Source organism: Platichthys flesus, chromosome 7 (assembly GCF_949316205.1).
Source record: "Platichthys flesus chromosome 7, fPlaFle2.1, whole genome shotgun sequence".
Lineage (NCBI taxonomy): Eukaryota > Metazoa > Chordata > Actinopteri > Pleuronectiformes > Pleuronectidae > Platichthys > Platichthys flesus.
Genome location: NC_084951.1, coordinates 16438396 through 16465684, shown reverse-complemented (window position 1 = coordinate 16465684; position 27289 = coordinate 16438396). Strand labels below are relative to the sequence as shown.

The 27289-nt window shown below is 42.2% G+C and overlaps 2 protein-coding genes and 1 long non-coding RNA gene across 4 annotated transcripts; 2 read left to right on the top strand and 1 right to left on the bottom strand.

Annotated features, from left to right (window-relative positions):
* The first annotated feature begins 107 nt into the window (after positions 1 to 107).
* On the top strand, positions 108 to 6759 carry znf740b (zinc finger protein 740b). Of its 2 annotated transcripts, XM_062392233.1 has the most exons (7): positions 111 to 230; positions 2125 to 2276; positions 2458 to 2679; positions 3078 to 3212; positions 3309 to 3438; positions 3658 to 3776; positions 4126 to 6759. In XM_062392233.1, exons 2-7 carry the CDS (start codon positions 2232 to 2234, stop codon positions 4273 to 4275), a joined length of 801 nt encoding a protein of 266 aa, XP_062248217.1. In that variant the 5' UTR covers positions 111 to 230; positions 2125 to 2231; the 3' UTR covers positions 4276 to 6759. The 2 variants fall into 2 exon arrangements, with proteins under 2 accessions (XP_062248218.1, XP_062248217.1); XM_062392234.1 differs by lacking the exon at positions 2125 to 2276 and having other exon boundaries at positions 108 to 230.
* Positions 6760 to 10412: 3653 nt separating this feature from the next.
* On the top strand, positions 10413 to 11705 carry LOC133956239 (uncharacterized). Its single transcript, XR_009921107.1, has 3 exons — positions 10413 to 10491; positions 10900 to 10979; positions 11080 to 11705. It is a non-coding gene; the product is annotated as an uncharacterized LOC133956239 (long non-coding RNA).
* Positions 11706 to 18358: 6653 nt separating this feature from the next.
* Positions 18359 to 22604, bottom strand: copz1 (COPI coat complex subunit zeta 1). Its single transcript, XM_062392537.1, has 9 exons — positions 22482 to 22604; positions 22006 to 22074; positions 21207 to 21288; positions 21025 to 21116; positions 20169 to 20224; positions 19981 to 20058; positions 19793 to 19844; positions 19668 to 19706; positions 18359 to 18949 (listed from the first exon to the last, which is right to left on the bottom strand). Exons 1-9 carry the CDS (start codon positions 22497 to 22499, stop codon positions 18902 to 18904), a joined length of 534 nt encoding a protein of 177 aa, XP_062248521.1. The 5' UTR covers positions 22500 to 22604; the 3' UTR covers positions 18359 to 18901.
* Between the last annotated feature and the right edge of the window lie 4685 nt (positions 22605 to 27289).

Sequence of the window (27289 nt, the reverse complement as noted above, 5' to 3'; positions counted from 1 at the left end):
CTCATTATCAGACAAAAGAAGAAGAAGAAGACCCCCCCCCCCCCTCCCTCACGATCATGGCCGCGAATGTGGGTCAGCGCGCTCACGTCACGTGACTACCAGTCCGCCCATTCAGCGCTCTCCCCCGTGGAGCACTTCCGGTGCTGTTTCCTGTCAGTGTTTGTAAACTGAGAAAAAAAAATTGGAAGTGCGACAAGAAACAATAACCGAGAAACTGTGAGAACCGGGAGGTGAGTGGCGCAGCTTCTAACATGGTCGGCTGGCGGCTCCGAGCGGGTTCTTATAATCCAGTGGCCGGGTGTTTGTATCATGTTTGGCCGGGGAGAGGGGGTGATTTGTGCTCGGCGCTGAGCCCGCACGCCCTGGCCGCCTGGCTGTTGTTGTGTTGTCCGGGCGGGGGGTGGGGGTGGGGGTCCACTCGCACAAGAGTTGTCCCTAAACCCAACCAGCTAGCTAGCTAGCTAGTTAGCCTTTTCTGTTTGCCCCAGCAGAGACTCTCCTCATACTGCACACTGTTAAACCAAGATCCGTGTCTGGGTACGTGCTCCTCCATGTGCACATCGGATTCAGCTCATCTGGTCGTGAAGGGCCACTATCAAAGAGGGTATTAGATCGTTTATTTTACCACGTTCGCTAACGAGAGCTGAAGTTATCATCGAACACGTTACTGCGGTTTAAAATATGTTTACGTGCAGGAGCAGAAACTACATGGTTCCCAATGAGCAGGGCTCACAATCCAAACCATCTTCATCTTTAAGATACTTGGTTTGATGAAATCAAAGTTATCCCAATGAATCAGTGTTTTTCAGTGTAATCAATGGTGTAAATAGATCCACACAGTTCTGTACAAAGCTGATGTGCTCACCTTTAAAACAGCACCAGTTATCTTTTCAGTTTCTGTAAGTTACGTTGCAGGATGATGCAGCATCGATTAGGAAATTCGTCATCTGCGACTTCAGGCTTTCTAAATGTCTTTCTGAAAATCCCAGATTACACTTTAGGACATTGAGCCATGTATTTATGTCTCTAGCTGTATGTTTAGGGTTTCTATGAAATCAACTGCTTTACAGAGCCATTGATGTAGCCACCACTAAGATTTTGGCCAGTCTCCTAAACTTCCAAGATAAACCCCTAATTCCCCCTTAAATGTTGTTGTTGTTTTAAATCTCAGCATCAGACGAAGTTGAAGCCCCTGGAAATATGATAACGAGTGTTTATCATCTTATGAAATCATATGTTTACATGATCTTGAAAGTTTCCAGGTCACTGGTTGTCGGTTTGTGTTTTTTTACCATATTGGTTTGCACACATTACTGATATACTGAGTTTTCTGTGAAGTTGTGTTAACAGATATATTTTATTATTAAATTCCTATTTTGATGTAAATACAAAATTCGAATAATTAGTTGCGAGTAGGTGTTTATACAACTTGAATTGAACAAAGGACATTTTTATCCCAGGTTCTTATAACTAGTTCAGTAGCTAGTTGAAAACCCAGGAAGTCAAACATTTATATTTCAAAAACAGGTTTTTGAACTATTTTAGACGCCCCAATAATCCATCAGTTGATTTGTGCCGTGAAACTTAACATGGCCACAAATAACCTGACTCACCCAGATGTTGAATCAGTCAAGCCAGAACAAAGCATTGAGGCATCTGTTAATTGGGTTTATTATTATATTTAACTATCACAAGACCAACTGTAACTTCAAATCACTTTGTAACATATCAACATTGCCTGTATTTTATTTTTAGATACCTAAAACAATACGGTATGAAACAACCGAAAATCTATTGCGTTTTATTTTATATTCACTGCTCTCAAACAAAACCAAACTTTAGACCCTTTTCTTTTGCACTTTTCATTATCCCTTCAAATATGAAGCATATGTTTGATGTTTTTTTAAAATTATCTTGATTTTGTTCATAAGATTTTTCTTCTTCTACCTGACTGATGGTGACACGTGCCGTGCACCAAACCACTGAGGCTGCCTATAGATATTAATGCAGGACCTAAATGTCTGTTTCAGATTTGGTCCTTTGTTAAATCAAAATATCTTGGTCTGGTTGTCCAGCTTTGAATGTAAAACCTTTAGCCTTATGTTGTCATGCCTCTACTTTCAGGCTTTGGCCCCTGATGATTTGGGTGGGTGTGGTCTTCTGTCACCCCTCATCCTGAGTGAAGCCCCCTCTGTTACCCCCCCAAACACACACGCATTCAAACCAAGGCGATGACACACCATTCCAACAACTCTGTCCGAGACCATATGAAATGGGTCAGTGGAAGTCTTCATCTCTAGAATCACCATCATGGTTTTAGTGTGTCCTGACGGCAGTTCGTTTGTCTTTTGGTCCCATTTCTCAATTCACCCTCGTTCTCCCCAACTCCTTGTCTCTGAGAGGAGTGCAATGGACCCGTCTATTCTGCCCTGACACGATGTTTGTTTGTGTTGACAGGCTGGGTTGCTGGGTTGTGAGGCGGTGCTCTCCAGCATGGCCCTGATGCAAGCCAACAGTATCCCAGGGCAGAAGAAGATGATGTCAAACTTGGGCCAGGGACACAGGGCCAGCAACGAGAGCCAGCAGAGCCACTCACACCACCACGGACACCAGGCTCACCACGGACAACCACACCACAGCCACATGGGCCATCCCTCAGGCGGGAGCTGTCCTCCCCTGGTGAGAGAGATACCAGATTAGGCTCTATGCTCAACACAGAAGCTTCTTTATGTAGAGGGATGAAAGTGGACATGGTTTCTTAGAAACTCTTTCAATAACCAAATTTCAGTTGGTAATATCCCTAGAAAATCTTAAAACTTGAGGTAGTTCTAATTCTGTGATGGACTCAATAAGACATATACATGTATCTTGTATGTGACTATATGTGATTAATTAATCCCTCCATTTAACATTTTCAAGTGCTATTTAGACTTAAATAAATGATTTATAACATACAAATGCAGTTGTAAGCATATATGAAGACATTTTAAGTTAATAAATGTCCAATAATTGTACTGTAACCTGTTCGATGCTGTGCAACTGACTGGTAACTATTTATGTTTTGTTTTCCTCTAAAGCTAATCCGAAAGGACGGTGATTATCACTCATCAAAGCTGATGGACGCAAAGGACATGCAGGCAAACCAGAATATGCAACCCAAGAAGAAGCACAAAAAATCTGGGTTATCCCACAAAGTTAAAGAGAAAGTGGAGGTAAGGATGGTTTCAAAGCTACACATCTCACTATACCTGCAGGGATGTTCTTGTGAGGTTTAGCTCAGATCTAACTCTGTTTGTGTCTGTTGGTAGCATTTACTTCCTGCAGTGAGTATGGATGACGACAGTTCCTTGAAAGTGCAGAAGAACTTCATCTGTGACCACTGCTATGGAGCGTACCGTAGCAGCTACCACCTCAAGCGACACATACTCACACATACAGGTGAGATCTCACAGCTCACTTCAGTGACACCTTTCTCTTGTATGTAGATGTAGGAAACATGGTGAAATAATTAGAGGTACACAATATAAACAAAGAAACTCATAAAATCTCTAGTAAATCAATTTAATAACTGCATTTGAATAAGCTGGTGATGAAAATATCCTGTGAAATATGCTATTGATAAATACTGACAGATGTGCCACCTGTGCTTCTTCTCAGGGGAAAAGCCATATGCTTGTGATGCATGTGATATGCGGTTCATTCAGCGCTACCACCTGGACAGGCACAAGAGAGTGCACAGCGGAGAGAAGCCGTACCAGTGTGATCGCTGTCATCAGGTGAGTCATTCCTTCTTTTATCATAGCCAGTATGTCGTAAGCTGTGCAGCAAAGGAAATGTTAGCTCGTGCTCTGTCGGGTGAACTAGTGGGAGCCCCATATTCTCAATTTAATGCCTAAGCTGTCCAATCAATAAAGGCAAAATGGCCAAAAGTTTTATATTTTTTAAAGTGTTGACCTACACTGCCTTCAGCCTTTCTCTAAGGCCACAATGTGCAACTTCTTAACTTCACATGTGCCTTAGGCTTCTGCATTTTAGAGTGCAACTAACAAATACATCAGTTTTTATAGTGTCAGTATTGATCTGCTGCTTTGACTGAAACACACTTGTTTCTTCATCTGGCCTCAGACCTTCTCACGGACAGACAGGCTGCTGAGGCACCGGCGGCTCTGCACAGCCGGAGTGAGCAAAGAAGAAAACCAGTACTCGCAGGACGCATCTGCCCACCCGGCCTCCTGGAGCCCGCTACAGCCTTCCAACAACCGCCTAACTGTCTGACCCCCAGACCCTCCCCCCACAGAGACAGTACATAACAGCCGCCTGAAACTCAGTCAGGTCGAATGTTGGAGCCCGACTGTTCTGTAACCTGAAAACAGCCCGGCCTGAATCTTTAGTTTGCTTACATCAGCTCATGCATTGAGTTTGATTGTGGATTTTTGTACTTTTTTTAATCTACTGTTACAGTCACAATACACATAAAAAGGGGGACAATTAATTCACAATCTCGGACAACAGTTAATGGTGTTTTGGCAATAACTTACTGACAAAGGCAAACATCTGCTTATATCTAAAAGTTTTTTTTGTTTTGCTGCCAAGACATTCTGAATAATTTGGACTGCATGGACCGTAAGTGCATCACCCAGCGCCTCCTATGTGTCCTGCTGTCCTGCAATCAGCCCCGGAGCTGCCTGTAACTACACATGGACAGTTCACTGAGGGACGCAGACACAGAACCATATTGCTTTTTAACTCCTGCTCATTTTATGTTGATGAGGTTTAGACTCATCTACCAGCCTCTGCTAACAAGCAGGAACATCACAGTTGTGGTCGATGCTGCGTCGAGGAAACAGTTCTCCTCCTGTCCCATGCTTCTGAACACCGGCATTATACAACACTAAAGACAGGTTATTTATGATGCTCCGGAAATGTTCATTTTCAATGGATTTTGGTGTCAGTTAAGTTGTGTAGGGACTTCTGGCACGTGTTCACTACTGTACCTTGTTTGAAAGAGGTAATAACCGAGCTGTGGCAGGTGACACGATTGAAACCGGGAGCCTGTTCAGACCTGGTGTAAACATCCGTCCTGAGTGATCTGGTCACATTGTTAAGTCCAATACGTCCTGAGATCTGATCACTTAAACCGGGTTCAGAGGTGGTCAAGGGCACACGTGGCTCCAAATGCATCCCGGGCCACATATTCAGGACCGCCTGCTCACCTGACGTCTCTGGCCCGCCGCCACAGTTTCACTAAAATGAATCAAAAGTATTTTTATGCTTCTCAGTGTCCATACGTTGATTTGTCTGTGGCCACGTCACAATATCAACAATGATCGACACATAAAGATTGATACTTTTTTCCCCACTGGGTACAATCTGTCTTAACAACTGAATGAGATCCGTTCGGTCCCTCCTGACCCTCTGTCAATAAACCTCTCTTGATCGCTTGTGCTGACACACACACATAGTGACTTAAACATTTGCTTGTGATTATTTGCATTCAAAAGTCGGAAGTGAAATCCGATCACAAGTGGTCACAGGAGCTTTCAAGAACATTCTTTTGAACATTCAGCCTAATGCTGCCCAATTGTGATCTGATTTCTCAGGACGGATGTTACCACTGGGTCTCAACAGGACCACAGTAGAAGATTTACAGGTTTTGTAGGAATAGCCCTGATTGTTTATTGGACTTTTTTTAATATTGTTAGCTGGATGTAGGAACCACCTGTCTGTGGCACACTCAATTTACTGTAAATTCAATATGTCTCTTTTCCTAGAAACCACTGTCAGTCTTATATTTCCCCCACTCTGCCTCAGATTCCTCTGACTCTGAAAGACTACCATCCTTTCATAGTGTTTCTGATAAGTGAGCCTGGGTCAGCATATTGTCGGTAATCCCTGAGATTTACCTGAGAGCCCATGAAATCTCATCAAAAAATAATTTTATTTTACTGTTTGCACACATCTGGATCAAAACTATCCCTAGACCCCAAATACTTATTCTCTGGAGTTCAGCAGTTTAATTCAGCTCTCGTGAAATTGCCAGTTCGTGCAGCTTAAAGTATAATTTGGCTCATCTGCAGATTTCCAGAGCTGATCTCCGTCTTGACCTCAGCGAATGTGATGTGAATACAGTGCCATGTCATTTCATCCCCACTCTGACCGTGAGCATCTTCAGTGAAGATGATAATTGTGGCTCGGCGGACTACAAGGTCTACATGGTGTTTTCTATGATGATAACCTACATTGTATTACTGTAAGTTCTGGCTCTATGTAGGATCAAATCAGTTTGTAAACACTGGACTGAAGATAGTAGTTCAGTAGTGAAGAAGAGAGGAGTAACATTTGTTTTCTGTTTAGACTAAGCCTGTTTTAAAGTAGACTGGTAGTTCTGTTGCTTTCAGACTTTTAGAACGTGGGGAAGGAGACTGACTTGTCTACTGTTTATGAAGTTAATATATATTTAAATTGTATTAGGGGTAGAAAATAGTATGTATGGGACCTACACTCCAAAAACAAATCAAAAGTATTTACAAAGTTATAAACCTTAGTCTGATGATTTCTTGTGGCAACTGAAAAGGCAGTAGCGAGTTATTGTTCATCTTGTTAGCTGGAGTAAAGTAAGAGCCGACACTCTTACCAATTTTAGAATAGCAGCCATGGCTGTCACCATATTTCTTTTACATTTTTCTTTTGCATGTATTTGTTGGATGAACTTGTACATATATATTTTGTTCTGGTAAACGTTTTTCTTTTAAAATGCCAGCATCAGTTTCTTTTTGTCATTTCAGGGGTGTGAAGTAAAGACTCAGTCAATCAAAACTGTAGTGAATTGAGTTTTAGGCCCCAAGTCTCAATAAAGCTGTTACATTTTTTTCAACAAGTGCAAGCTGCTCACGTATTGTACGCCGGATTTCCAGCTCTCGCTCGTTCTCTAGAAAGTAAGAACTGCAGTTTAATCGCAGAATATTCCCATATATCAACATAAAGAATTATTTGTTATAGTGCCTGGCTTCGGTTTTACAAGAAGACACTGAAGACTGTGTAATGCACCAATCATGTCAGCAGGTGGCAACCATGACCATATGAGGGTCTACAGGTTCTCTGTATAATAGAAATGAAAATTATGATATTCTTTATATATTTCTCTAAGATGGTGTTGATCAAGATTATGACTATAATCTAAAAAAACTGATAGTACACAGAAACGTCACTACACAATTACATGCTATTGAGAATCGTCTCACCTTTAATTAGCACAATAGTTTTGTGCCTTTAGCAGGACTACAAAGAGACTCATCCACCACAAGAGGGAGGTGTGTGCCAGGGTACTGTGTGTGTACAACCTTTCTTGAAGTAGTAAGAGTAGAGTGTAGTTGAACTGTGTTCTGGAGTTACCACCATCTCTGTTTAGTTCATGTTAAAGCTCTGACGGATGATCAAAACACTTAATGCACAAAGCTATCACTGATATCATACTTTGGAATTTGAAAACAGATCATCCACACAAGATGGACGTCTTGGGACTCGCAAAGAAATACAAACATTCAGGTAAAAGTAGTCCCACTCAAAACACATTGAGAGGAGATGATATAACACACAACAGTCAGTCAGTCCTGTATAAAGATGATCAGTTCAAATGTTGCTGTTAAGAAGTGATATTGGCAAAGTGGGCAATCAAACAGACATAACCGTCTGTGTGATCTCCACATTCTTCAGCCAGGAGGAAAGAATTTCTTCAAGTCTGCTTCCCGGTCTTTCTGCCTGTGAGGGTATTGCAACATCAGTCGTATGTTAGGAGGTTCAGATCATACCCTTTAGCACCTTCCTCTTTGCTATTGACCAGTTCTTTAATTAAAGCATTAGGAAAGGTAGGATGAGATCAGCCTGAAGGCTGCTGGGAGTGTGCGTTTTCCCCCATGGGAGACATCCTCTCCCTCCGCAGCCTGATTTACAGCACCCACAGGCCCCTGGCACTTAACAATGGACCTACTTAAGTGAGGTAGATGGGGAGGAGATCAGAGAGGGGAAGATAACACTCCATCTTCATACACAAAGTGCTGAAAATCTGGGTTCGAAATCATCTCTGCGAGACAGACTGATCATGGAGTCAGTCCAGAGGTAAAGTGTAGGAGTGCTGCCTTGTACTGAGGATGGCTCACTCCATCAGGGAGGCGAGCGCGCTCTAAGACTGATAGCCAATTCTCTACATGCACACCTCTCCTGTCAGAGGGAGGAAAAAAATAGGTCCTCCGAACAGAACTCTCCCCCCAAACAACCAGTAAATCTCCGCTGACTGTGCACACTGTTGCTCTGTCAACATCTGGGTGGTTCAGAGGTTTACCAAAACAAGCGCTCGGCTGCAGAAACATTCTGTCTCCTACAAATGTTTGGATGGCCCCTGATCAAATACATCACAGGCTCCCGGCGAGTGATTGAAACCCTCCCAACAATGGCTCCTGCTATCTCCCTCTCCCCGAGGTGTGGGAGAGCCTTTTCATCTCAGGGTTTGATTAATACAGGAATCACTGGTTGGTTGGAAGCAGCGATCTGCCCCCCCCCCCCCCCCCCGGAACATCCATCATGCACCCTGACAGCCAACCTCTCTGTGTTAATTAGCAGTGATATTTAAGCTGTCTGAGGTGTTCCATGGCCGTCAGCCTGCTGCTGCTGCTGCTGCTGCTGCTGCTGCTGCTGCTGCTGCTGCTGCTCATCATTAGAATTTCAATTCCGGGTTCCTCTGATTCGCACGTGATCTCAAACGGTCACTTAAAGAACATGTTCCCTGACAGTGGACATCAGGATATGAGCCCACAAATGATGCTTTTTCTTTGAGTTGAAACCGAAATTGAAAAAATCAGCTCGAGAGCAAATCTGACAAGAAATGACTTACCTCTGAACGCAAACCCTGCTGGTGCGCTCACTACTCATTTACATGCATTTTAATGTAAACCCAACTGTGGCTGCATGTTGTAAAAACTTCAATTTGACTTATCACACTTGCTCCATAATTATTTGACATTACGTGAAAGAATTTGCCATCAATTTCAGTGTCCTGTCAAACAGAACTGGAGACAGTGTGAATGCATTAGTTATTAATGATTGCCAAATATTATAATATTCTCTAATACTGGGGGCTATTATTCAGAAATAAATTATGCACGTGAGAAGAATCCAGCTCTGCGCTATAACCAAAAGGTGTCATGTGTTAATATGAGAACTTCAGTGGTGCAGAGTTACAGGAGGGCTGCGTATGCAGCCAAGGGACAGCCATTTTACAGGGGATGGACAAAATGGCCTCCAAAGCGCACACAAGAAATTTGTGTTCATACGATGCTGGTGTTGACAAAATGTAGAAACCACGTGGAGGTTCCAGAGGAGTCGTCTGCCTGCCTCACAGCACGTCTCTGATGGGAACTGCTCTGTCACATCGTGCTTCCACCCGTCCCACACTCGCACGTCTGCCACTGCTTTCTAATTAGTGTAACTCCACCAGATTAATTAGCCTGCGCGCATCATTCCCAGAACTCAAACGCTAACGCTGAGGAGGAGAGCCGTCAGCCACTGACTGGAACCAGGGGAAAAGAAAAGTTTGGCCTACTTACATGATTTGATATGTTACAAATCATGAATATTCATGTATTAAAATGAACCCCCAGTAAAGTATACAACCTGACTTTCTGAAAATGCAATTTGGCTTCATGAAGTGAATTCTGAGAGAGAAAGGAACAGTGAGTAGCAGACTGGCACTCAGTAGACACATACCTCCGCCATGGTCCCCTTAAGTTCAGTCATGCTGCAACAAATTGAACACACTCTGGATACCAGTTCCCTAAATGTCAGTTGCTTTCCATTAAAATCCAAAAATGATCACCTTTAGATTGAAAAGTAGGTGACCCAAAATGCCTGGATCCTCCTCTTTGTCCCAAGCCAAAATTGTGTTGTTTTATGACCACTGTCCCATCTGTTTACCAAGTTTTGTGGAAATCCTTTCTGTCGTTTTTGCGAAATCCTGCCGATAAACCAACAAAACACTTCCTCACCTCCAGAGGTAAAAATGAATAACGTGGTCTAAACTTTTTGAACATGTGACCAGTGGTGCCTCATACAAGTTATGTCCTACATGTCAATGGAGGAATAAATAACATTAGAACCATTGGTTGAATTATTTGGCTGCTTCAGTTTCAAGGTCCCCTGGGTATTGTGCACGTTGTTACGACCGTGGGTGTGTATATTTGATACTCTTCTGTTCCTCCTCCTAGAATGTGAGCAGTCTTCTTTGAGTGTGTGTGTGCATGATTGATAGCAGGTTGGACTGATTGGCGTGAGCCACCTGATTGCTGCTCCAGGATTGGCCAGAGTGAAGAGAGGAGCCTACTTGAAGCACTGACTCTCTCCACCGATTCAACAACTTCCAACTGGGACCAGTGTCTGGCGGAAGTATTGTTTAGTTGTGCAATATGGAACAATCCACTGTCTGAGTTTGTTGCTATGTATGTAAGTAGAAAACTGTGTGTGGTAGCCCTGTAGGAGGGAGAAGCCATTTTCTTTCACCCTTTTTTCTCCTGTGTTTCCTGGTTTAGGAGTTAGGTAAGCTTTTGTCTTTTTGTTCACATTTTTTGGTTTGTAGCAGGAAGGTAGGGAGTTAGATTGTTTTGTGTGTTGTGTTGGCCTTCTCTCCCTCTGAAGCGAAAATAAAAAGCTACCCTTAAATGGAAATACCTGGTGACACTTGCCTGCTTGGGAGTGGGAAGAATGGGGAGAAGCACCACATGTCACGTCTCTGTTTCCCCTAGACCAGGGGCGTAACAACGTAAGCTCACTAAGTCACTTTGTCGTGGTTCACTGGGACACTACAGGAGCTGCCTGCCTTTGTGACACCTGCGCATTTCCTCCTATGACAAGTCCGACTGTCTGCTGTTACACAAACGTCTGATGTGCAGCATCACACAGGACAACCAGGGTGTGCGGACTGGAAGACAAATGTGAGTGTCGACAGGAAATTAGCAACTTTGTGCAGTCAAGGGCGTCTGTAGCTTCTGATCTTATCTCACTCCAGTGACAATAACTCTTTTTAATTCACAGAATTTCTCTGCCGCCACTTGAAAAATGTCAGCGCTAACAAAGAGCCGACAGACAGAGGAGGCCCAGAGGCTGCGGAGCGTGGAGGGAGAGCTGCCTAATCTGCCATCTACACCTCTGCTAAGGGTCTCCAGCATGCAGGCATTTACAAAGATCAAGTTCAGTTGTTCCGCACCTTGTTGCTGAGATTTATCTGGCCCGGGAGTCATCCACATTCCCCTTGACAGGACGGACACTGCGGCGCCCTGCCAACTGTGTAAAAGTCACTTTCCAACCGAGGTGCGTTTAGCCTCGACAGATACATTAACATGCGTTGGCCTCATGCCACCCTATTAATCTGCAGCTTGTTGGATCACATGTGGACTGAGCTGCTTCTCCCGGGGAACAACCCAACCAGCCGTGATGCGGGTCCCTGAGTGTAAGCGCCACCTCAGACTTCCCCCCTATGAGCTTATTGGCTCTCCTCTAACAGATGTCATCTCATGGGGCGATCTGACATCTGTGATAGTCTTTTAAAAAGGGGCAACAGCAGAGTGGAAGGTTTTCTTTAACTTCATAAACTGCTCTCTTATCATGTATGATAGTCAAAGAAAGGGTTTTATTTAGTTCAGGAGGATTCTTCACCATCAGCTGCTCTGACACCAAAGTGTTATTCACAGTTTGAATAACCAACTGTGTTATTCACAGTTTGTTATTCACAGTTTTCACATATTGACTTTTCACTGTTGTCAAAAGTCAATATTTAACTGGTCAACAGATTCTCTCTTGAATCTCTTTGTTTGGAAAAGTTTACGTGTTTTGGGGAAACAAACCCGATTTGAGCCACATTTTAAGAAACTAAAATTACACTGAGTAGAGAGCACATCACGGCCAAGGCCCAACAGTCCCATTAAATTCAATAAAGCATAACAAATTTCCCACACTCATAGATATCAGTTTCCTATATATGTCTGATTTATTTTATTTCGAGTTTCATGACCTGGGAAAACCGAACAAACAACCTCACAATGTTAGAAAAAAAAGTGAATCCTGGATCCAGCCCTTTGTCCAGATCCCAAAAATCGAAGAGGTCCTTTCTTCCAATCGTTCTGCCATCTTTCACGGAAATCCATTCATATTTCTTTGCGTAATCCTCCTGACAAACAAATAGAGCGGGCAGAGGTGAAAGCAGTTGGCTCAATTTTCAGCCACACTAGTGACACGGCGCTTGGGACGGTAATATCAGTCGGTCAGCTGGTCCACCGCTTCCATCCAGACTGATATATCTCCACCTCTATTTGACAGACTGCCATGGAATCTCTGCAGAGACATTCAAGTAGCCCAAAGATTGAATCCCGCTGACTCTGGCGATCCCCGGATTTTTCCTTCAACACCACCCGCAGGTCAGGGTTTTCACTTAGCCTGTAAAATTTCTCAGGATCTCAGGATTGATCGGCACAGAATTTGGCACAGATATTCATGTTGATACTCTATCCCACTGACCCTGGTGATCCTCTGACTTGTATTCCAAGGCCCAAGTTAGGGTTGTGACATTTCTGGTTTTTAAATGAAATGTCTCAACAGCTAATGGATGGATTACCATGACACTTCATACAGATGTTCATTCCCCCCCCCCCCCCCCCCCCTGTGCTCCTAGAATGAATAATTTTAATTTTGGTGATCCCATGTAATTGTGAGTGTCAGAGAGTCACACGACCACAAGCATGGCGGCATATTCTTAGTCTTATTAAAGCCATGTCAACATTTAAACATAACAAAGAGACCAGGAGCTGAGTATGTTTTCTTTTCAGTTTTAGATCATCACAGTCTCAAAGGTGAAATTTCAGATTTGCTTGATACTGCACTGAAGACTTATTTATGAGGGAAGCCACAACCTTCTGTTCCCTGGACAAGAAACACACTGAGGGAGATATGAAAATAAAAATAATTTCATCTCCAGTATGAGAGAATATCAACTTTCAGTGACCTTAAAAAACCTGCTGAGTTGGTAAAATACAACAAAATCATGTTTGGCCAGTTCAAAAGAAGTCAGAATCACATGTACAGAAAAGACCTGATGTAATCAGTTACCTCTATGCAGGGATATTTGGCTCATCGTCTTCTAACGCGCCGCAGAACCATCCATCTTCCCCTCCGAGTTCAGGGGGATCGTCTCTCTTTCAGATGTAATACCTGTTTTCTTTCTCTTACATGGCACACTGTCAGAGGGCACGCTGCGTAACCCCGAATTATCAAGTTCACCAGAAGGTCTCTAGTCAAATTATGCAATCTCGCTTGACAAGGCAAGTCCAGGGCTTTCCTCTGCCTCTTCATTTTCAGACAATTTTCCACTTGAGCAGACGACCTCAGGTGTGAAGTGAAAGAGTAAAGAGAGGGACTTGATCTCCCGGGGAAGCGGCGCCTGGATTCACCGGAGGGTTGATAGGCAGGGCAGGGGCAGCCGTGCTATTTACCCTTAAGAGATTTCCATGGGTCAAGGCTGTTACAGGGCCGCTCTCTCGCTCCTCCTGATCCTGTCAGGATAGACTGTCAGGCTGATGAAGAGATAGGCCGCAGATGGATGATGGTGTTGCACGAACACGGGTGCTGCAGCGAGCAGATACACGAGTCAGACCCCAAAGTGACTTTGGAAGATTGCTGCTGGGGATCCGCTTTCATTTATCTTTTTCGAATTTAAATCAGGGGGACGTGTAAGACAGCTTGGACTAATGCACATGCACATTGAGGCAGAACAACCCAAACAGATCATGGTGGATGCGTGCAGATGTGAACAATCACACAAGCTTTCCATGTGTCTCGCTCGGCAACACAACTCAAATGCTCCCTTTGGTGTTGACAGAGTATTTTCTGAAGTATTCAAAGCATTTTTTTTTTTTTTACAGATACCTAGCATTTTATCCTATCACACATTTCTCCATTTTCCCCCTGTGCGCACAAGAAGGTCTTTTCTCCTCTCATGACGTCAGGACTATTATACTCCTGTGCCACCTCCCTTCAGGGATAAGATTTTACGATTGCAACCTGACACCGTTTCTGTGTCCTATAAGCGACAGAGCTGTAACTCACTTCAAAGGCAGGAGGCATCAAATCACAGTGCAGCCGTAAATTCACCTGTCAAGCCCCGGCCAATGGGGAGGCGGCATTAAATCTCTGCTGTCACGCTGGCGGCCAATGGAAAGACGATGGCAGTAAATCTGTCAGGCCAGCGTCTGTTAACCGGTGTTGTGGTGTGGTTGGGGGAATCCACTGGGAGGGAGGGGAGAAAGTGAGAAAGAATAGATGACACAGGGAGGAGGGGACAAAACCGAGGGTTCAGAGTTATGCCACAGAAAATGCTTTTCTATACATTCTTTAGCTGCTGTGACGGAAAAAAGCATAAACACAAACTGTGTTCAAAAAAGCTGCGAGGCATGCAGAGGAATTTTCTCGTGCAAAGCAAGACTAAACACGGCCTGAAGAAAGAGGAGGAATAGATGTAGTGGTGCAGTGGGAGTGGAACAACACCAACAGCAACCCTCATAAAAGCTTTACAGCAGCCAGGGCTGTGTCTGATCTCGACTCTGCAGTGAAAATGACTCAGGGCCCTACTTTAGTGCTCTTTTGCATCACTGCAAAGCCAGAACTTTAGTGTTGACAGCAGTAACCGAGTAACCTCTCGACTGTCATGACACTGCAGCGACAGGCGGCCCGGCCAGACGCTGCCCTCAGGACTGCAGCCAGTCTGTGAGGGGTTTCTGAGGAGAGGGGGGGGCGGCCAGGGTCCAGTTGAGACCATTCACTAACCAGATGTGACCCAGTTGTGCAGCCTCAGAGGGTGATGGAGTTCCCCCTGCGGCACAGCAAACCCGAGCAACTCGGTCCCAGGATTTTTGTTTTGCCACCTCACCATAAAGAAACACAATATGGCCCTGCTGCGCGTAACCAGCACCAGCTTTGAGCAGGGAGTATTTTCACATCCAGAGTTCCTCCTCGATCACTCTTCCAAAGTATGCTTTCAGTAAAGAGTAATGCACTGCACTGGTTCAGGAGAACTGTGGGGAAAACAGCAGAGGGAAAACACATCAGGTAGAATATTTCCTCGATTAACAACGCCCTTGGTGGTGCACTTTCATTATCCTATCAAAGTTGAACATTTTCATGTGATAAATCTTACAGGTATCATAAAATAACTGGACCTGCAAAGGCAATGCTATTCCAACCGCAAGAAAAAAAGCTTTCCCTTAACAAAGCCCACAATTTTCTCACCAACCTGTAACGACGTCCAATAAACCAGCCACATTTGTGGTGACGTTTTTATCTTACATCAACAAAAAAATTAAGCATTAGCATCAGAATTTACAGTCATCTTATGTGATTACTATGAATACTCAACCCCCCTCCCCCCCTCCTCTCTCTCTCTTCAGAAACATAAACAGTGGGCTGAATTATGGCAAAGGCAGGCGAGAGTGTGGTGGTGGAGGTGTTGTTTTTGGCTGGCTTTCCCTGGAGTGGCCATGATTCTCCATTCTATGGGAATCCATAAACAGACCCAGAGAGGGCAACTGGGGCCATAAACCACATCATGCTGCCGAGATGCTGCCGAGGCGAAGGGAGGCAGGCCCGGACCCATACCATCCTCTCTCAGCATGCACACACACAGCCCACATGCACCTCCAGCAGACTTTAACGACGTATTTTTAAAGGCTGTGTTTACAATGATTCTGAAGATATGGCTGTTTCCTTCATTTTTACTGCTTCAAGAGCTTATTGTGCTAAGTGTTAATGTCCTTTGATTTCCTTTGATATCAGCCTAGTTTCCCACAAATTACGATAATCTTAGATAGATCGTAGTACTGGGTGGAAATCTGAGCGCGCTGGAGATAAAAATGGCCCTTGTTAATTTTAATACACTAGGTCATTAAACATCATGCGGGTCTTGCCCTTTGTCCCGCTCCGACAAAGTAATGGCACTTTCTCTAATATGTTTACTGTATTGGATCCAACATACTGTCATTGTTTTCCCCAGCGTTGTTTCTCTTCAGAGGGGCAAGGCATCGGATGGGTACTCAGGCCCATTGACTATGACATAAAGACTCTGCAGGCTTACAGATGATGATAATTTATTGACTCTAATTCTCACACACACACACACACACACACACACACACACACACACACACACACACACACACACACACACACACACACACAAGCGACTCTTTCACTATATGCATCGATCAATTACAAGGCTCTGGCCCACACGTCTCTGACAATTTTACTGCGTGTTATGTACAGCCTATCAAGCCATGGCGTTTCAAACTGTTATACTCATTCCTGTATAATTAATATAAATTACCTTGCTGGTTTTTATGATGGTGCAACTGTAATTAGCGGATGAAAGAAAGTCACTGGGCTGCCGATGGCGCCGCGGGGCTATCTAGATGAAGAGTGAAGGTCCGGACAGGCACGTTGGGTGGAATCTTTTTTAACCCTCTCTCTTCCCCCACCCTTGCTGGGATCTAATCACATTTACTGCGGTCTACATGTGAAAACCTTGTCCTCTTTGACCTTCATGTTTCTCCCAACCCCCCCCCCCCCTCGCTGAAACCACACACTGAGACCGGAGACGTCCTCATTATACCAGTAAACTGAGTCCATTTATAGAGATTACCTTTGCCTTCCTTACTGCTCTTTCTCCAGTAAAACACAGAGAGCAAGGAGCATCGACACAGCCTCCATTCATGCTATCTCTGCAGCCATAAAGACAGAGATCCAAGGGCTGAATCAAACTGGAGAGAAGCCAAGACAATAGGGCCACAGGGCAGAGCCAGTAACACTTTCATAGACTACACTGCTCATTGTATATGTAACAGAAACACATGTATCCAGGTACATATATACACATTGTTTCCTTGATTGGTATCAAATTTAACTCCCAGCACTTAGCTATGATTGATACATAAATGCATATTTTAAAAATGCCACTTCATTTTTGCATTTGTAATTTATAGTGTGGCCTGGAGTTATTTAGATTTAATCATTATGAGTTACTGAAATCAATACATTCCTTGAACCCACAATACCTGTAATGTATTCTCCTTTAACAGAAGTTCTCTGCACACAGCGTATAGTGTGCACACAAGAGATTAAATATAACAGTATTTTTGTTGTTTTTATTCCTAAGTGTCTCAAGACCGCCATGACTGCATATCACACTGCGACAGCCATTTTCCCACAAGATTTAACCGATTGTTTGCCAGTGGAAGGTATGAAATTTCCCACAGGGCGAATAAATGGCCTGCATTCCGACATAACCGCTAATGTGTGCGATCTTTTTCCACAAACAGCTCCAGGCCATCGTCATCTCTACATCAAGAGCGCTCAGTTCGTCTCGTTCACTTTGATGTGTGAGCCAAAGGACGTGGTCAGGTACAGTTGAATGAAAGACATTTAAAAAAAAAAAATAGGGCAAACTTAATAAATATGCAGAATGGTGAAAAATGCAGCAAACGGTGCGTTAACGACTCTTAACCCTGGCCAACGGACATGTCAGAGCACGGCATGTTCATTGGGAGGAAGAGTCTGGATTGTAAGGACAGGGAACCTAAGAGAAATGAGCTGTAACAAGACCTGCTACCTAATATGGTTCAAATTAGCTATGGCTGGATCTGTCTGTAGCACAACCAACACAAATCTACCCACAAAAAAAAAAACACCTCTGAGTGATCAACATGAGCACATACAGGGAAACCTAACTTGAACAATGCAAATATATCCCCTCTCCTTTAATATGCATCAGGTACTGACATGATGTAGGGCCTATTCTCCCATCCATTTCTCTCTGGAGTGTATCCTTCATTTGCATTAAAATGAGTGCATGACATTTGTGTGTGAAGGTGGGGGGTGCAGGCGGGGGTGCGCACAATTCACGACGCACACAGTGGCGAGAAGAAATGAATTAAGTATGACTCCATAAAACTTATCTGCATGTGACAGCACAAATTATTGTGTGGTCTCCTGATCATAGCTGCACGAATGGGTACCCCCCCTCATTGTCTGAATGTATTTGCCTATCTCAGCCTTGGCACTTTGCTATAAACACCAGGAGATGGCGCCCTCGCTCTACCTCCTGCTGGCTCTCCCTGAGGTTTTGAAGAACAAAGAGTAAACAGCTTGGCAGCTCTGAAATTAGGAAAAACCATTGCATCAAAACCCGCTAAACTTGATTTAGGTATAAAAGCATCACATGCGCTGTGTGAGAATGATGGAGAAACCGTTCAACATATCACAGATGATCGAGTGCCAGTGTCAACAAACATTTATTAATAATATCTGATGACGGAAGATCTCCGGAGAAAGTCAATGCAGAACAACCTGTGATCAGTGGTTTGACAACTCGTTAAGAACAATATTCATGTGCATTGAGAGACGGAGATAAAGACTTGATACCGACTGCAGTGATCTGCAGGAGGTGACAGATGGATATCAAATCGGATACAGTTCTTGTTCTGAGGGATACAAGGAATGTCGTGGCAGAGTTTTACAGCATAAAACACTGGATTAAGAAGGTCCCAGGTTCTGTAATTAAAAAACAAATACAACAAAACAGGCCAGCCCTGAAACTGGAATGTACACCATATTTTATCATCAAGTGGATTATGTCATAGAATGCACGAAGAAAATAAAGGAATTGGAACATTTTAGTTTATAAACCCTCAGTTCAGGGAGTGTGACTGGATCTGCCAGTGGTACTCCTCACAGCTTTGAATGAAGAAGTGGAACAAAGGAAAAAGATCAGTGCCATGAAGACTGGGCTGAACAGCGGCTCACTGGTAGACTGGTCACTCTATCGTAGAAGCGACCACTTGATCTGTTCTTTGGCAGACTGAAGAACCTGTGGAGAAAAAACTCAAGTCAGACCAAGAAGATCACACAAAAAAACTAAACAATTAAGTATAAGACTAGAATGGCAGTCAGGAGAACAACCCCCCCCCCTGCCAGGGTGGTCAAGCTGTACCAGTTCTGACACACTCATAGATTTAAGTAATTAGTGTCGATTAAATCAAATGAAAAACAAGTTGCATCTTGTTGAGGTAAAAGCAAAGAATTGGGCGGAAAAAAAGTTTCAAATACTTATAAAAAAAAGTGAACAAAGACGGATGAACTGGTGATGGAAAATGAAGAGAAATATGATGGGCCTAATTAATCATCTTAATTCATCGAATGAAAGCTGAATCATAACCATAAAGCACGGGGATTGGGGACGGCTATTAATCAGAGCCAGAGGAGGGATGGCGGTAGCCAGTCTCAGGCCTCTTAAATGACAACATTAATCATGAGGAGCTCACACACAAAAGCAGGCTCCTGTGAGGAGTTAAGCTCAGGAGTCCCTGTTAGCTTCCTACTTCTCTACCACTAAATAATGAGCTATCATGTACACTGTCATGTATGCAAGAGAAGGCAATGTATGTGAACCGATGGGCCAGTGACAGAGTAGGGGTGAACAAGACTGATGGGATAGGTTCTGAAGTAAAGCGTTTCAATGGTCAATAAACCAATAGAGCTTCTACATGTTATAGAAGAGAGAAGATCAAGGCAGCCCGTTTTCTTACCTGTGTGACCGTCTGCTCCGTCAAAGGCACATCATCCCCCTGTAGGAACATTTGTTTCGTTATGTTACAGCAGACAAAACTAGATTTAAACATTGCGAAATATCTCAGAGAGGAGCTGATCTTACTCTGAGAGCCACGCGGTGCACAACTTGTTGCGGGTCACTCTCCAGGATCACCCTGCAGGAGGCAGCAAAGAGTCAGACCAACAGATCGTGAACCCAGAGAAATAGAAGACGCTGCATTAATACCGCAGTTCGTTTAACATGAGATGACTTTGCTTTACAGGTTCTCCAGCTGCTTCTTTCTGACTTACCCTCCGTCCACAATCTCGTCCACAGCCAGGAAGAGTCCCTCCATATTCTCCAACAATGCCCTCCTCTCAACATTTTTCCTACAGAGAAAGACAAAAACATACTGTAAACGCTAAGCTGAACTTTCTTAACGATAAGAGATTTGTAGAAGAAAAGCTTTTTGACATTAATAACAGCTGCCAGAACGTACCTCAACATCTGACTGAGCGAATCAAAGAGGCAATTTAGAACAGCCATGAGCATGAGCTGCGGAGAATAAAACAATTGATGAGAATCTGTTCGTGACTAATGGATCCACAATCAAGTGTCAGTATAAACTTGAAAAAATGAAAAATTACTTTTTAATGGTGCTCAACATTCTTGCAAAACCATTTAAAAGTACAACAAACTTTGTATTTTTATGTGGAGACGCAGAGATAAATATAGTGCAAAAAGAACACCTCAGTTTATAAAGGATCAAATCAACTATATTTTTTTAAAGTTTATGTTATGTACTTGTTCTATTTTAGATTAAATAATGTATTTTTCCAGCGCCAGAAAAATTGCACATGGTGTCACAAAGCTGAATACACTGCATATGAATAATTGAGCCGCTAAAACTGATGCAGAGCTTAACAGATAAAATACTTGCTGGATAAATCATTGCCAACACCTTCAGTTTAACTGCTGTATTCTGTGGGTATTTGTATGGAAATACTATAAAGAGCAAAGTTTCCTCCGGAGCCACATCGCTTATATTATTTGACTTCATAAATAACACCACTGAGGAAATGAGGAAGTACAAATTAAAAAGGCATTCAAATTCAAAGTTAAATGCACAGCAGGCAACAAAATTAATTTGTTATCTTCAGACCAAGCTTCAGTTGGTGAAAAGTAAAAACAAACACACAAATTACTAGAAAATGTACACAACAGTGTTAAATAAATATGAATCATGAAGAACCAGAATAACTTGTCCAGGTCCGTATGCGATTCAATACTCTTATTGGGCTTTAAATGTGCTTGTTGATCTCATATGACCATGAAAATCCTAACATTTTATTTACCTCATTTTCATGTGAGCTTCCAATCACATAAAAGAAGAGGTCTATGTTGCTCTTGTACACAACAGTAAGACCCTCGAGTAAAGCTATCTCACCTGAGGGCACACAAAAACCAACATGTTATGTAATTGGACATGTAATGAGGAAAGCAAAGCGTAATGATGTCTGATTTGAACACATCTTACTGTCTGTCCTGTGTGTTTTGTTGAATATGTTCTTCTCAAACGCCTTCTGCTCCTTCACTGTTGGGTATGTGTCATCATAATACTGCAGGAAGATTGAAAATGAAACCGTTATGACATTCAAACCCATGAAACAAACCTCACATCAACCTTTCAACTAGTTTCAACTAAGATCAGAAGATGAGGCTGGTGAGATTTTGTATTTTTTCATAAACTGAACAAATCAAATAAGAGCACATTAGTCTGTGTATCTGTACTTTCGGACTTCCCCGGCTGATCTCTGGTACTTTTTTTTTTACTTCATAATATACTCAACCAATAAGGTACACACTCTGCTTTTGTTAGAAAATTGATTCAGCTGTTTGTCTGATTGTCTATTGAGCAGCCGAAGCTATTATGTGGGACTGAATTGAAATAAACTATATGACTTAATAGTTTTATAAAGATGACGGAGGACAGGTCAATGGCGGATTTGGGCCTTTTTGTGAGATTTGACCTCAACAAGTATACAGAGTATTGCAAGACTTAGTGGAAGCAATCATTTTACACCCATTTTTTGTTGTAGTCAGTGTAAATATGTGTACAATCCCAGTAAATACAACCTTCTACCAAACTATAAACAGATACATTATTCCTTTCTAATAACTGCTGTTGTCTGTGTTACTATTAACATATACATAACAAACATCTGAGACATATCTGCCCTTTAACACAGCCCCAGACTAATGAAACAATGTTGAGTCTAACTCACAGGATCAGTAAAGATTGAAGATGATGTTATTTACATCTGTCTGACTCGTACCTTGGCATACAGCCTGTCTCCGTCGTTGTCCAGGATCAGAACTGCTTTCACGGTGTATAAGGACGGTTCCTGTTGAAGGTGGCCGACACAGACAATCTCATGTTAGTGACATTAAGTTCACTGATTGGTGCCTTCAGTCAAACATATGGTGTCACAAGCTGGGAAAGAACAGGCAGCGGGGACATTAATACAACAAACACGATTCAGTCGCTCTTCAGTGACACACTCGGGATTATTATGCATTTGAAAAGGAAGACGTGACACTTCCACATCATCAATAAACGCACGTACACGGAGCTAGCTATCCCGAGGCTAACAAGTTAGCCAACACAGCCAACAACAGTTAGCTCGAGAGCTAAACTAGCACATTTCAGCTGAGGAACAATTCTTAACGAACCGATCTAGTGAAGCGGTTATAAACATAACACCTGGTTGAAACGCACACTGTGTTTAATGGATACAGGCGTTAGCATTACCAGTATGGGAGAATCCATCTTGATAGCTTGGTTAGCAGTCCAGATAGCGAGCTACCAGCGGCCTACGTCATACGTACAGTCAATCAGGCTGTTTCCGATTGGCTGACACAGTCGTTAACGTGGTGCGTTCAGGGCAAAGAGCACACAATATCACTTCCGGGGGAGGACAAAAATAAAGTATCATTATGATTATGATTATTATTATTATCATCTGGGATAATAGTTATACAATATATGTAATACTTCCCCCTCCCTCCATCTTCTGACGTTACTAATGATGTGAGAAAGCTGCATATTAGAGTGAAAAATGAAAATTCACTCATTATTTACTCAGCACTATGTCAACGGAAGAGTGAGCAAAGGGTTTCAGTCCATAAATCGTGTTAGGAGTTAACAGCGTTGCTGAAAAACAATTCAATTGAAGTAAATGATGACAGATTGTTCAAACAGAAAAAAATCTTTATCACCACAGCTAGTAAAGGTGAAGTTTATTTAATATACTTTCTTGGTCTGGGTAGTTTAATCTTTAATGATACATCATACTCTTTTTGTTGCTTAGATTCCACATTAACAAATGATAAACTTTATTCATATAGCACATTTAAAAACACAGTTACAAGGTGCTTTACAAGTTAAACATGAGGAATTGAAGGCAGACAATATGAAACTGTTAAAAAGAAAAGAACAAGATACAATTTACAAAGTATTTTTGAAAATCACACAGCAATAGAGCACAGATAAAGAAATAAAACATGTCACAGATGAGAAAAGAGTAAAAACAGAATGAAACAAAGCATTATAAAACTATTTAAATAGTCAGTAAGATCAGATCTAGGAGATAGCACACCTATAAACATGTGTATTTAGGAGAGATTTAACAGAGGCTCCAGAAGAGGAGTTTGACATATGGATGTCATCAGGGAGATTGTTCCAAGCCCTGACAGAAAAGAACCCGGAACCTTTGGTCCTGAGCCCGAACTGTGGAATGGTGATTAGGTCCTACAACTATCTACCATAAATGCAGTGATATGTAGTTTAGTTGAAGTAAAAAAGAAGTACAGAAATTAACATACTTTACTTGATCTGATGTACTTTGCTACTATCTCCCACTGTTTCCTTATGTAAAACCAGGGTCTAAGAAGAAGGTATGTCTAAGGGCTGTACAGAAATTAAAGATCCTTTGCGATTTGTGATATTGGGCTACAATCACATACTTAAGGCAGATAACTGAGGTTCAGTTTAGAGTTGAGAGTCTGCTAAGGGACCTGCAGTTCAGCCATTGTGATGAATAATCCTACATTTGGTGATTTACTGTAAGGTGGCTGCAGTTCCTTGCGTGGGGACTGCTTGGTAACAAAGGATCTGTCATTTACGAGCCGTCCCATCTTTCTTTTACTCATCAACATCTTTTTTCAGGATCCTCCCACAGTTAACCAACTCCAATTATATTTCTTCCCACTTCTGGGAAGCCTTTGGAAACCCGGGCTGACGGGGATTTCCCTCTATCTCCCTCCACACAGTGACATCACGGTCTGACCTTACTGTAAGATATTTTTTGAGCTCAGGTTTCAGATGACACTGGAATATATACAGTTTTGAAAAGAAACGGTGTGCAGCTATTAATTCAACTGAATGGCCAAGCGACCCAAACTGTTTTGACACGCATTCGTAGCAGGACTGTAGGCGACTGTGAAATGTTGCAATACTACGCTATGTTTGCACAATTCAGCCACGAAGATTTCAAGATTACCCCGAGTGGAGAGGAAACAGTATATTGCCCTGGACGAGCTCATACTTCAGGTCATCAGTTTCTCAGATGTAACTGTCTTCATGCCACCTCATGCTAGAGGCCAGACATGTCGATACCCTTTTGTGTCTCCAAAAACAAATCACAGCCTTGATGATGGGGATGACTGGCAGAGATGGTGATGAATACAAGTTGAATGATGATGAATGAACGTAGATGATGATTGAACATAAAAAAAGTCGAAGCTTAACTTAGCTGAATGTGCACATGCTTGCAAACGTCATGCACAACTTCATGAACCCTCACGAATACATGAAGTATGAAGCATAAACTGACTTTTGTCCTGATGAATCTATGTAATAATTCCTCGTATTGATTCTCTGTTAAAGCTCAACAATATCTTCTATTTGTGTCCGCTACTCTCAAAGATTAAAAGGTTGAAAGTAATGAATACAAATAATAAATAACAAAGCAATAGTTATTAAATATGTTATTAATCTTTTTAATCTTTGAGAGTAAGAGACAGACAGAAAGAAGTGTCGTGCGAGAGCAGGGGCAGCTCCCCTCTCTCCGCAGCTAATGCAGCGACCACAGCAGTTAGCAGTTCCCTTCCTCAGAACCAAGTGGTGCTTTTATCAGCGTTAAGCAGAGCTTCCGTCAGCCAACATCCTCCTTCCTTCTCTGTCTGTACCACTAACCAGCCTGGATCTTCATTGTCAAGAACACACTGTCATAATTGCGTGTAAATAATCCCCCATGCATGTACACACAACCACCCAATGTTAATAATAAGAAAATAAGAATCTGCTTAATTTGCTCATTTGTTCCAACACCGGTTGTCATGTGAATGTGAGAATATGGAAATGAATGGGCGAATACAAATGTTATTTAAAGAATATATCACACTGTTGTTGCAAAATATCTTATCTTAACATCTTGAGATAAGCGTTATTGAGACACTTAGAAGAATGATGCGGCAAATTCAGGTTCCTCATTTGCTCTGTTTCAGGTGGCGATAACGTGTGGCCGTCATGGTTTTAGAAGGAACAGCGATGGAAACGTTTCTAAACCAGACAGAGAGGTGATTCAAGTTAATTCTATCTACAGCTCATATGAAACAAACATTAATGTACACGTTTGAATATGCATCATCAACATCATCTAAAAATATGTGATACAGGATATCAGTATTCCTAAACTCGTTCCACTGTGTTTATGCATATTATCGTTTTTATATTCCTGTTATTTTATATGCTGATCTTATTGAATAAAAACACTTTAACATTCAAGTTTACAAGTATCTAATCATTAATATGAGAACAAAAAATAATACTCCAAATGCACTCTCTATTTTTTCTCTGCTTTCCCAGAAACCAACTCCAAAATATCCCCTCTTTTGAGACCACAACCCAAGACACACACACTCATTTTGTTTAGTAGTGAGGTGGTTTTTCCGCTGAAGTCTGATATAGCTTTCGGGATGTTAAGACAAAAAAACAAAAATTTTACATTCCTCCATCTTTAATGAACAAGTGAGATGTCATGGAAACAGCAGGATGAATAAATGAGGTGGGTTACAAAAAAAAAACATGTTTCGCCATTAATTTCAGACGAGATTAAAATGTAATGTTCATTAGGAACATTTAAACCTATGTGAGTCAACAGGGGCAGTGGCCTGCCAGAAAGTCTATTTTTGAAGAGGAGTTGTTCGTGGTGCTGAGGTGCATGACGAGGAAAGACTGACAGCCCGGAGAGGTCCAGGCAAGCTGCAGCGAACACATGTCAAAGACTAATTGAGGCAAACAAACACAAACACGGAACGTGGGCGTTGACCTGGGAACTGTGTCCAGATTGGAAACCGCTGTGGTCACGGTAATAACAGGGTGCTCTTTGGCACACTGTGGCAGTGGTTGAGTCAGGGGCTGGGTGCTAGGAACTTGGGTTGGGAAGTCCCTTCTTTGATTCCTGGTAGACGTTCACCTTTCTTGACTCTGTCAGCCACCTACTTTTCCAACTTAGAACAATGGCAGAGAAAACATTTTGCTTTAAGTCTCAGAGGGATGTGATATTGGATTGGGTCCCACAAAGCCTTCCATGTTCTCATGGCTTTTGAACACAGTGTTTTACTGAATGTCGGGTTTTTCCTGGATGTATATACATGTATTTACCCCCCCCCCAAACAAAAGAGTCAGCATTCAAAGCTAACATTTACTGTATATAAAATACAGCAAACTAACTTTAGGCCTACTCACATTCCTTATTTTTAGCAATAAAAAAACTCTTTAATGTATCACAACTTTAAGTGTCAGAATTAGCCTTATCTTTTTCAGTGAGTCACATTGATGAGAATTTTTTTGCACACTGTCTAAAAATATAAATACGTTTCAATGTGTGGATATATATTGTGCATTTATTTATAAAAAATTATTTGTTGCGTAAACTTGCATGCAATGTGCTGCCAATTTGTTTGGATTTCTCCAAATGTTGTTACGGGTTTACAACCTGGATTTCAATTGATTTGCAATTCAAACAAAGTATTGATGCAGGCCTAAACAAGTCTGCAAAGTTTGTTGCCTTCCGTAATTCAAGGAAAGTGATTCTGACATCTGTTTCAAGTTTTGCACTTTCAAGAAAAACATGTTCTATGCAATTTGAATCTGCCTCATGCATTAGCAAACGTTTTATCCGCAAATTTTAACTCTTCCAAAAATATACCAAACAAAGCCTTTGAAAGAATTCATTTGCAACATATGTTGTTCCACAGCAGCTGAAAAAACACACATGTGTTAGCATCCATTCAGGGATTTCTGCTCCCATCAACAAAACCTTTTAAAACTAAATACCACTATGTTGTACATGAGTGTTTTACAGAGGGAAAGAGTCTCGACCATTTCATGTAATGCAGAAAAGTTCCCAAATCATCATTGACTCTGTGGGACAGACTGTCAGTGTTATCTCTCACACGTTGCTCAATGAAACAATAACTATGCGACATCACCACAATACAAACTCCAACTGTGTGAAGGCTGTTGCACAATAAGACGGGGCCCACAAAACACAT